Here is an 11,968-nt window from a genome sequence, read left to right as displayed (position 1 = left end):
ACTAAAATTACAATTTTCTATAAGATAAGTGATCAATGTAAATAAAAAACAGCTTGCTGTCAAATTGACAGGAAGCATTGCGAGCGATCAAGATGATTGCGACTCAGTGTGAGAGAGATGGCAGGAAGCCGCTCAGCTTGTCTTTGTTTGTTTTGGATTACCTTTAGTTGGGCCTTTTCTAGTGTGGTTTATGTACATATTTATTTAGTCACCATGAACATATGAACAACCTGCTTGGACTGGCTCACCATGGGAGTCACAACTGAGCTAGCCCTGGACCTAAGGTAAGGTGTCTCCTGGGTACATGCTCATTCAACACCTGGTCACATACGCATCCTTCTAACATTAATGCACACATTAAACCAGGTGGTCAAGAAAATATGTAGGGAATAGGGTGCATTTGGGATGCACACCCAGACTTTACACTATAGGCCTTGTTACTGTATTAATTGCTAGCAGCGGGTGCTCCAACGTTACAAAAACACTGTGGTTACTGTTACTGACCTATCCAGCAGCAGCAAACATTGTACATTCCACAGTAGACATTCCGCTCTTCCATCTGCATGGCTGCAAACCTAGGGCTGGGATCCACCGCTACCCATGGAGCTGCATGGAGTTGGCAGCTATTGGCTGAAAAAAGGAGCGGACTGGAAATGGTGAACTTTGAAAAGTGCACAAAGCTGAGACCAACCATTAGATTTGGGTCATTTTAGGCAAACATTGAAAAAAAAATGGATCCTTAATCAAACGTGACATTCTTATCTTAACCATTCAGTAACACAGGTAACCACTGACCACTGCCTTTACAGGTTGACCTATGCCTATACTGATATTAATTCCTGATGGCAAGAAAAACACACAAAAACATTTCCAACAGCAACACTCACAGAGCTTTGGATCATGGCATGTCTCCTGGCCTCCATCTATGGAGTCGATGTCAGCAGGCGTGTAAAGTACTGGGGTATCTGTACTTTACTATTTATATTTTTGACAATTTTTAGTTCACTACATTCCTAAAGAAAATAATGTACTTTTTACTCCATACATTTTCCCTGACACCCAACTGTACTCGTTACGTTTTGAATGCTTAGAAGGAAAATGGTCTAATTCACACACTTATCAAGAGAACATCCCTGGTCATCTCTACTGCCTCTGATCTGGTGGACTCACTAAACACAAACGCTTCATTTGTAAATGATGTGCCCTGGCTATCCATAGATTTAAATATATATATATATATATATTGTGTCGTTTGGTTTGCTTATAACATAAGCAATTTGAAATGATTTATACTTTTACTTTTTATACTTAAATATATTTTTGCAGTTACATTTACATTTATGTATATTTAAAACCAAATACTTCAAGACTTTTCCTCAAGTAATATTTACTGCTTATATTTACTTTTACTCAAGTATGACATTTAGGTACTTTTTTCACCACTAGATGTCAGTCTCATTGTGCATGTTGACAAGCCTCAAAGAAGCACCTGGCCTGGATGAAAAGGTCCAGGTCCGGATGATCCTCCTGAGAGTTGAAAGAGTAGGTTGATTCTGGAATAGAGGTGTCAACCTCAGGATCATCATTCTCCAGCACTGAAGATAAACTATAATAAACTCTAAAACAACATCAGTTTTTAAAATAACAATTCCATAACCTTTTATAGTTTTGCATGGAATATAATTGTACGGTGTGGGGGGGGGGGGGTGCTCTAGATGGCACGGTAAAATTAACTTGAAAATGGAGACTGAAGTACTATTACTATTAGCATGGTAAAATCTAACATAGTGGATGCATGCACACATCAAACTGCAAAACTGCTCATTTACATTTCCCTTTGACCTTCAAGCTCTATATATTACGGGGAACATCTGTCTTTTCAAGTTACCAAGGATGTGAAGAGGCTCTGCATTGCAATAGACAAAGAATTCCTAAAAGATAGTTGTATTTGTGGCCAGTGGTGGCTGCGACTGAACAGTCCCAAGTGTCAACCATCTCCATCGCAAGTTTGGTGTCAAGTGGTCATATCTTATGGAACACTTGGTTTCTGTCATGACCTGGTATAGGTGACATCTTTCCAAATGTCTCTTGCAGTACTTTTTGGATAGTTTCGAGAATCTCGACACTATGGAACCGCACAGAATGCCAGTGGGGATAAAGTTGTTTCCGACTGGCTCCACTGCAACCTGTCTGGAACTTCAGTGTGTCTCTGTTGCTTGGTTGTTTCCATGAGACACAAGCGACAGCTTCAGAGGTAAAATGTTGCCTACTTGACTGCTGAAAAGGAAACGCGAAAACAGAGATTATTAATTTGTTAATCATGCTACAGCAGTTTTGTTTCAAGATAGAAAAAACTGTGCGCCGCCCGGGAATCGAACCCGGGTCGAAAGAATGGGAATCTTCCATGATACCATTACACCAGCGGCGCAGTTAAGAATGAGATATATTTTAGCTAATATAAAGAAAGTATAAATCAGTTTAGACATTGTATGCATATTTTAGAACGTATGAATAATACTCTGGTCATTAAAGCATCATCGATAATTTAAAAAATGTATAATAATTGTAAAAAGTCCACATTTAGAATCAATCGTTTGCAAGGTTTTCACTTCCGGTTCATGAAAAGGGCAACAACCATAATCCGAACATTGTTACAAGCTACCAAAGAACTTTTACCACAAAAGTCAAATCAGTTTTCCAAAAGTAACAAACACACTAGTACCTTAACGATAACTAAGATTATTACCAAGTAATTAGATACAGGTTTCAGGTGGATTCATTTGTACAGGTTTGTCCTAACATCATTGTAAACACAATATTATGATAAAAATGCTAGCTAGCAATGTGGAATTAGCATTAACTGGCTAGCTAGAAAATGCTAATTACACACTTGCTAGCTAGCATGTTTTTCTGTGGCTAGCTAGCTAACAACATTGTGTATTATGACCTTCGGATATGTTTTGTTTTCGTTTGTAGCTAATGTTCATTGCACAGTTAAATTCATTCGTCAAATTAGTATAGAATCAGGACAAAATGGCTGTTGCCATAGTTTAACACACAGGGTGACGGTTTTGTCCGAATACATGGCTGTTGTGTTGTGCTTGCTGACACTGTCATTTTGCTACCCTACTAACCGACTACAGATCCTGCAGTCATGTCTGAAGAAGTGATCATCGTGGAGTGGGCAGAGACTGGTGCATCAGAAGAGGGATGTCAAGCCCAACTCATTACAGACAACGCCTCTGCAGGTGCGGTACTCTGGCTACAGTAGCCTAATTCAATCAGAGTTTCATATTCTGTTTGACATGTACTCCTATGTCAGGAATGTTTGTCATGTACTCCTGTTTCTCACTGGATCTGTGTTGTCACAGTGTTGCCCGACAGCCTGGTCCAGAATATATTGGTGAACACTGTGGTACAAGGCCAAGAGGAGGATCATGAACTACTAGATGACAACAGCAATGACCTCTGTGAGTGACAACAGATTCTGTGTACTCTGACTATCTTGAATTCAGAGGCTGTCAATGGTTTTTCCATGCATCTTTCAAATCATAGGTGCTTAGATCTACGGTTAGTAAGTGTAAGGCCTTGTTATGTCCAGTTTAGTTTACCACATGATTGTGTGATCTTACTGGAGTGGGAGAGTCCAGCATGAAGGACAGACTTCCTTGGATATCACACTGGTCTATCACTTTGTATTTTTATTTTTTACAGATTGTGAGGAGTGTCATTCCTCCTACAAAGACCAGTGTGATATCCAAGGTAGTCTGTCCTTCATGCTGGACTCTCCCACTCCAGTGGGCTTACCCCAGAGGGCCCTCCTCACCCTACCCCACGGGCTGGTGGTGGGCAGGTCCAGTATCCCTGGGGCAGGCCTGGGGGTTCTAAACCAAGGAGCAATTGTGGCCCCAGGAATGCACTTTGGCCCCTGTGAGGGGGAGGTGACTACCAGGGACAGAGCAGTAACAAGTGACTACTCCTGGGAGGTGAGTACTGTTGGATGCTTTTTTCAAATTGTATTTATTTAACCTTTATTTAACCAGGCAAGTCAGTTAAGAACAAATTCTTATTTACAATGGCGGCCCACCAAAAGGCAAAAGGCCTCCTGTGGGGACAAGGGCTGGAATTAAAAATAAAATACAAATATAGGACAAAACACACATCCAGGACAAGAGAGACACCATAACACTACATGAAGGGTTGAGTCGTGCTTAAGAACAACCCTTAGCCGTGTATATAGGCCAAATACCACACCCCCCTCTGGCCTTATTGCTTAAGTATATTGAGTGAGTTAACTTCAACTGTGCCTCCAAATCTTTTTGAAAATCGGAGCATATGTGCCTGCAATTCTACCTCACAAACATTGTAATTGCGGCAGCTTCACCCGGGACATCCATCATCTCTCTGCCACAGCACTGTGAACCACAGCAGATTGAAGCTTGTGATTGGTTTAGTAAGGGACCAGAACCAAGGCGATTGGATGCGTTTGTAAAGAAACGCCCCTTATGATTAGAGTGGACTGCAGACTGGACAGCCACGTTTATTCTACTCGCTGATCAAAGTCTATAAACTCAATTGTCAAATGAGCATTACGGCAACTTTAGTGCTGTTTTGTAAACATAAATGTCAAGAAATACATTTGGTTCACACCTGTCCCAGAATGCTCCCTTATGACAGCATGTGATAATAGGCTGTAGCATACTAGTACTGATTTTAATATAGGGTTGGGTGGTATTCAAGGGATCCTGAGTGGCGCAGCAATCTAAAGCACTGCAACGCAGTGCTAGAGGCGTCACTACAGACCCGGGTTCAATATTTGTTCTTAACTGACTTGCCTAGTTACATAAAGGTTAAAAAAATTAAATAAATCCAGATTTTCATATCGTCATACTGTCCTTGTCTCATGCAGTGATTTATGGTATGAGGCCAAAAAAAGGGATATTGGGCATCTATTACCAGAATGCTACAAAATGTATCACAAGTAACAGCACATTTCCATGGAGGCTGCTAGCTAAATATGCTAAAGAACGAAAATGAAAATAAACTAATTGCAAAGACAGGCAATCCAGCTACTGAATGTCATTTTTGGTGAGTCTGGACATGCAAGCAAAATGTGAATAAGACACACTGTGCAAATGAACAAAGTTTTGATGCATGCTGGTCTGAAGGAAGAACAGTACTGGCTCTGGAGCAGCATATGTACAAGCTGTGTCTGTGTGTAGTCTAGAGTTGCTAGGGCAACTGGCCTGCCTGCTCTGCTCGGAGAAGATGGGGGAGGAGCAGACCAGCCAAGAACTGAGAGGAGAAGATGGGGGAGGAGCAAACAGGGCGAGAACTTAAGAGGAGAAAAGAAATGCTAGAAAATCAAAAGATAACTCATCCAAAGGGTTTGACTTCTCAAACATGGCAGATAGATAACACAATATGATGCCCCATCACCTTATTAATTCAGCCACTTACTTAGATAACTAGCCAGTTAAACTTAGGGGTTGCGTTAATGCACAATTATACATTTTTTACGGAGGACAAAGATTCAATGCATAACAAATATCTTGCTGTGTTTTGTAAACGCAGATGCAAAATACTTCTATTGTAATTTCTCCTCAGCATCAGATTAATTTTGTGCTTAAGGTGCACCTCTCCACTCAGATGAGAGTTCATGACCATGCTCTGACTGATGTATATCTACTTTTCTCCCGTGCTTTTCTCAGTCTAGCCAGCTTACATTTCTCTGATAAAATGCAAGATGAACTTTTAAGAAAAACATTAGAAAATGTAGCTTACTACTTTTTTTTTTCTATGATAAACATTAGAAATATAATGGCCATGCATCGTTTTTGTCCCAAAAAAGACCTTGCTTTTTAATTGTATGCTCACTTAGTGTGTATGTAGGGAATGCGGTGCCATTTGGGACACAACACTGTACTGTAGTTTGTGTAAAACCTAACCCATGTCATTCTGGAGCATTGTCTCTATGCTCTGTCTATATGTGCATGGTCAGTTGAAATTATGAGAGGCAGGGTAGCCTAGTGGTTAGAGCGTTGGACAAGGAACTGAAAGGTTCCAAGTTCAAATCCCTGAGCGGATAAGGTGCAAATTTGTCATTCTGCCCCTGAACAGGCAGTTAACCCACTGTTCCTAGGCCGTCATTGAAAATAAGAATTTGTTCTTAATTGACTTGCGTAGTAAAATAAAAAAATGTGTCCATATTCTTATAAAGCGCTTGTCTATTTTCAGGTTTGGAACAGTAAGGGTGAATCTGAGTACATTGATTCTGCAAGAGACACTCATTCCAACTGGATGAGGTAACTTGTGTTGTAGAACGTACCTTATTTTACACTGCGTCTGTCTGTTATGGAGTGCTTAGTCCCAGTGCACTCTCTCTCTTTTAGGTACGTTAACTGTGCTCGTAATGAAGAGGAGGGTAATCTCATAGCACTCCAGTACAGGGGGATTGTTTTCTTCCACTGCTGCCGCTCCATCCTCCCAGGAGATGAGCTCCTGTTTTGGCCTGGGGGGCGATTCATCGACAGGTTTAGGGACCCCTCTGACCAAATCTGGCTGCGAAAGATCACCCCTTCAGGTACTTATCATCCCGTCTCTTTTCACAACCTTGCTCTGGCATTAGGCATCTAGAAGGTTCTGTGAGGGTGTATAAGAGATAACAATAATAATAATACATTTCTCCAAAAAGTTGAAAGAACGTCACTAGTTTAATAAGACCTAACCTTTTCTTCTTCTTTCTCTCCGTTTTAGAGGTTAATACAGATTTATCGTCTCAGGTTTTCCCCTGCTGTCAGTGCCAGCTTTCTTTCACCACTGAGACCTACATCCAAAGACATAAAGAGCAATTCCACCCTCTGGACCTATCACCTGCATCTGCACTGAGTGAGCTTGAAAATCACCTTTCTAAAAGTAACATGAACCCAGACCCTATATTGTCCTCTGTCCGTAAGTTGAGCTACCGGTGCCCTCAGCATCCTAAGAGCTTTAAGAAGAAGGGCCACGTCCAGAGAACCATGCGAGCTGTCCACTCCAACGTCAGACCCTACTGCTGCCCCCTGTGCAGGAAGTGTTTCGCTCAGGGGTACGACCTGGCAAGTCACCAGCTACGAGTTCACGGAAGGAAGAAAAAGACTGGAGTGGTAGAGGTCAGAGGTGAGAGTTCGCTCCCGCCTCCTGACAGCGCCTGGGAACCCGAGCCTCCGTCCAATGATCAACCTACAGCGACCCAGACAGGGAGAGCTTCCTCACAGAGACTGAGGGACCTCAGGGTAAAGTCCACCAGGAACTCTAAAGCCAAAACTAAGGCAAACACACCAAAACAAGGAGAAACCAGTACCAAGAAGAGGTTCCATTCAGATCCCAATCCAGATGCTCTGGACATGGAGGAGGAGAGGATAGAGGCTGTAGGAGAGGCACAGTACAGCTGCAGTGATTGTCAGAGAACCTTCGGCAACCCAGAGTCCCTTAAAGCCCATCAGTGCATCCGGGTCGTGGTGGGGCCCCCGCTGTACTCTTGTTCTACATGCAGGGTTACCTTCAAACGGTACACCACCCTGAAGAAGCACAAGGTCAACAAGCACCCGAAGGAAAATATGCTTTATTGCTGCACCCACTGTGGGAGGTTCTTCAGTCAGGCTGCCGGTCTACAGCACCACCTGGATGCAGAAGTATGTAAGGACATACAGCTGAGCTCTAAAGCTGTTCCTTGCTCCTACTGCCAGTTCTCCTTCACCGAGGAGAGGTACCTCCGGAAGCACGTTAAGAGACACCACCCTGATGAGCATGTCTCTCAGGCCACAGGCCTGGGCTCAGGGCTAATTCAGTCGGAGCAGAAGGCAGGAGAAGTCCACCTGTGCTTGCAGTGTGGACAGAGCTACGAGCACGTTCAAAGCTTCAAAGCTCACCGGTGTTTCCAGTCAGACGCAGCCAAACTGCACTTGTGCAATGACTGTGGGAAAAGTTTCTCTTGTTTCTACAGCCTTAAGCAGCATCAGCGGATTCACACGGGAGAGAAGCCATACCGCTGCTCTTACTGTGAGAAGTGTTTTAGCCACTCTGGACATCTGAATGTACACGTGAGGATACACACAGGGGAGAAATCTTTCCTGTGTACTGAGTGTGGAGAGAGTTTCCGTCAGTCTGGGGATCTGAAGCGCCATGAGAGAAAACACACTGGGGTGAAACCATGTACCTGCCCTGAATGTGGGAAAAGCTTCAGTCGACCTCAGAGTCTGAAAGCTCACCTGATGCTGCACAACGGAGAGAGACAGTACAAGTGTGATCAGTGTGGGAAAAGCTTTTCACGAAATTATCACCTGACGAGACACCATGAAAAGACACACTCATAATTTGGTTGTATCACAGATACACTATTGACTATTGTTTCTTTGAAAGCACTTGGTTAAGTTGATACATACCCATTGCAACATTCACGGCTGAGAATACCAGTACATTCTACAACAATTCATGTAAAATAATGTGATTTTTGTTCATACTTTGGTTTTCTAAGAAAAGAATGGGTTAAAGGCACTACAACCCTGCCTCCCTACAAGCTATGGGTATTGATCATGTTCCGGCCTCAATTAGCTATGTTTAGACTGTTGTGGTCCATTTTTGCTGTGTTCTAGTGTACTATAAAATAGATGGCTCTCCCATTCTTAATACCTAGCCCAGTCATATTCAAGGTTAGAACTACCTTTCTAGGGGTTCTGATAATTCTAGCCTTGAGATGCATTTTTAATAGCATATCTACAGTATTTCACTTTTTAATGTGTATAGTATTGTTTACTAGGGATGTCCAATGAATTATGTTACCACTCCCTCTTCAAATCAGGGCTGATTGGAAAAAGCTGTTGAAAAGAGGACATTGTATTGTCATATCTTTGTACTCCCTGACGAAGGCCACTCAGCCGAAAGGCGTCACTTTTTAAACTGTTTCCATTGAACATGTCATACAAAAAGGCTTTTTAATGAATTATATGAGGAGTGCCTTGGTCTTCCTTTCTTTTTGATGACCAATGGGTTTATTATTCATAATATGCCATTTCCAATTTCGAGTAGAATATATCTCTATTGTCCCTGGAGTATAATTCAGCTTGTGATCTGAAGATGAGGGAAATGTCAAATGGAAGAAGTTATTCAAAAATAACTGACTTCAGTATCACAGTTCACCATTTATTGCACAAAACAATGCAAAGCATGTGCCCTGTCCAAGCCTAAAATCTGATGAAAACACTCATGAGATACAGTATGTGTTCATATAACATTATCTAACACTGTCTTCATAAAATCCCCCAGGTCTAGCCTCTCTGAAATTCATTCCTCCTTTCCATTCCTCCTTTAAATAAATAAAGGTCAAATTAAAATAAAAAAATAATCAACACTTGTTTCTTTGCATTGCTTTTCTCCAATACCTCACATATGATGTTTACGGGGAGGAATGTTTCATCACCTTCAAAGTCCATGGTTGTTTTCACGATGGACAAGTTCAGTTATGCCTAGTCCCTCTGTTTCAGTCCATCAGTCACCAGTTCTTGTGTCTGCCATTCAGTCGGTGTTGATCACATCTTTGATAACATTCACAATCAAATTTAAAAAACGCTAAGATTCCAATCATGTCATGTCCCTTTGTGGTACAGCACATATGGAGGATTCTCTCCTTTTTATAAGGAGTTATGGAGTTGAGTTAGTTAAATAAGGTGTTATTACTGAAGGTTTAGTATACACTTACTGAATCCCATCAGTAGCCATTACTGGGTAGCGGAGTTGACTAACAATACACATACTGTATGGCTGTGGCAGCAGTTGACTGCTTGAAGTGTCAAACTCCTGCAAAAGTTGGATTCCTGATGTAATTGTAGGAGATGGCCCACCTCTTCTTGCCCCTTTCACTCCAGTGAAGCACCAAACGTTCAATCAAGCTACACTACCGTTCAAAACATTTGGGGTCACTTAGAAATGTCCTTGTTTTTGAAAGAAAAGCTAAATGTTTTGACCATTAAAATAAACATCAAATTGATCAGAAATACAGTGTAGACATTGTTAATGTTGTAGCTGGAAACGGCAGATGTTTTTATGGAATACTTACATAGGCGTACAGAGGCCCATTATCAGCAACCATCACTCCTGTGTTCCAATGGCACGTTGTGTTTGCTAGGCAGAGTTGCAAAGAAAAATCCATATCTCAGACTGGCCAATAAAAATAAAAGATTAAGATGGGCAAAAGAACACAGACACTGGACAGAGGAACTCTGCCTAGAAGGCCAGCATCCCGGAGTCGCCTCTTCACTGTTGACGTTGAGACTGGTGTTTTGTGGGTACTATTTAATGAAGCTGCCAGTTGAGGACTTGTGAGGCGTCTGTTTCTCAAACTTGACACTAATGTACTTGTCCTCTTGCTCAGCTGTGCACCGGGGCCTCCCACTCCTCTTTCTATTCTGGTTAGAGACCGTTAGTGCTGTTCTGTAAAGGGAGTAGTAATCAGTGTTGTACGAGATATTCCGTTTCTTGGCAATTTCTCGCATGGAATAGCCTTCATTTCTCAAAACAAGAATAGACTGACGAGTTTCAGAAGAAAGTTCTTTGTTTCTGGCCATTTTGAGCCTCTAATCGAACCCACAAATGCTGATGCTCCAGATACTCAACTATTCTAAAGAAGGCAAGTTTATTGCTTCTTTAATCAGAACAACAGTTTTCAGCTGTGCTAACATAATTGCAAAAGCGTTTTCTAATGATCAATTAGCCTTTTAAAATGATAAACCTGTATTAGCGAACACATTGTGCCATTGGAACACAGGAGTGATGGTTGCTGATAATGGGCCTCTGTACCCATATGCAGATATTCCATAAAAAAATCTGCCATTTCCAGCTACAATAGTAATTTACAGCATTAACAATGTCTACACTGTATTTCTGATCAATTTGATGTTATTTTAATGGACAAAAAATGTGCTTTTCTTTCAAAAACAAGGACATTTTTAAGTGACCCCAAACTTTTGAACGGTAGTGTATATCTTCTCCAGTGTGGACATTTGACTAGTTACACATCTTCCTCAGTCACAGAAGCACAAACTGTTGACTCCATTATGTCATACTGTATATGTTAAATGTTATACATATATTAATAAAAATACAACGCAAACTTTTGTTTTATAAACCACATACAGTATTACAGCTGTACAATGACAACCCAGAAAATGAAACGGCACTTACAAAATAGGCAAATAAAATAAAAGAAATTTGATTTGTTTGTTTTGGCAATTGAAATCAAAAGCCCGGTCTTCTAATTCACCCAAAAACACAATTTGTGATCAAATTGTAAAATACTGAACATTAGGAATGAAAAATTAGGAACAGCAACAATTAGAGCTCCATGGACGTTCTTGTCAGTATTTTGGAATATTAAGAAAATGGTTGATTAAACTGTTTGTCAAACCAGTAGTTATTGGCAATATTACCAGCTGGGAAATCTAAAAACAAAACGGGATTGAAAGAGTTGTTACATAAAGAGACTACATAAAGAAATACTAGGCCTGAGGGTACCTGTATTCCACCGCAAACCAGGCTAAAGTTTGAGACAAGAAATACCCTGGGTCCACTGCAAGTACAATAACACTGTCCTCTATTCACTTCTGGCAATCCTTGAAGAGACTCTCTTAGAAAACAAGGCTTTTATAAAGGTTCAGATTTCAGTTCCTCAACCCTGCATTCCAGATCTGCTACCTGCAAACAAACACAGAAAGTTATGGTTACGTTTGTGTATTATAGATGATGTACTACTAGAAACTTTAAATTGTTACCATAATACATTCAATCAAGTTTCTCAATCACAAAGTTGTCTGCAACTGCCAACGTTCTGTGTAATCAATAGTCTCCCTGATGGCTGCACACGATGACTTTTATAATATGATAATATATGCCATTTAACAAACAGTTTTATCCAAACTGACTTACAGTCATGCGT

At 41.1% G+C, this 11,968-nt stretch overlaps 2 protein-coding genes and 1 non-coding gene across 4 annotated transcripts in view; 1 reads left to right on the top strand and 2 right to left on the bottom strand.

Moving 5' to 3' along the window:
* Positions 1-2,357: 2,357 nt before the first annotated feature.
* Positions 2,358-2,428, bottom strand: trnag-ccc (transfer RNA glycine (anticodon CCC)). The gene has a single exon. It is a non-coding gene; the product is annotated as a tRNA-Gly (tRNA).
* A 156-nt stretch (positions 2,429-2,584) lies between these two features.
* Positions 2,585-9,388, top strand: LOC115118053 (histone-lysine N-methyltransferase PRDM9-like). Of its 2 annotated transcripts, XM_029646587.2 has the most exons (7): positions 2,585-2,788; positions 3,144-3,248; positions 3,372-3,470; positions 3,715-3,986; positions 6,238-6,305; positions 6,393-6,583; positions 6,757-9,388. In XM_029646587.2, exons 2-7 carry the CDS (start codon positions 3,155-3,157, stop codon positions 8,352-8,354), a joined length of 2,322 nt encoding a protein of 773 aa, XP_029502447.2. In that variant the 5' UTR covers positions 2,585-2,788; positions 3,144-3,154; the 3' UTR covers positions 8,355-9,388. The 2 variants fall into 2 exon arrangements, with proteins under 2 accessions (XP_029502447.2, XP_029502448.2); XM_029646588.2 differs by lacking the exons at positions 2,585-2,788; positions 3,144-3,248; positions 3,715-3,986 and having other exon boundaries at positions 3,429-3,470.
* LOC115118056 (neurabin-2-like) overlaps positions 9,167-11,968 on the bottom strand; it is a 59,093-nt gene continuing 56,291 nt past the window's right edge. Inside the window, exon 10 of the mRNA XM_029646592.2 lies at positions 9,167-11,727. Coding sequence (XP_029502452.2) covers positions 11,677-11,727 — 51 coding nt within the window. The 3' untranslated portion in view covers positions 9,167-11,676. The remainder of the gene's footprint in view (positions 11,728-11,968) is intronic.

The sequence above is a fragment of the Oncorhynchus nerka genome, unplaced genomic scaffold (genome assembly GCF_034236695.1).
Source record: "Oncorhynchus nerka isolate Pitt River unplaced genomic scaffold, Oner_Uvic_2.0 unplaced_scaffold_1131, whole genome shotgun sequence".
Classification (NCBI taxonomy): Eukaryota; Metazoa; Chordata; class Actinopteri; order Salmoniformes; family Salmonidae; genus Oncorhynchus; species Oncorhynchus nerka.
The sequence above is the reverse complement of the archived record's forward strand: the minus strand, read 5'-3'. Positions and strand labels throughout refer to the sequence as shown.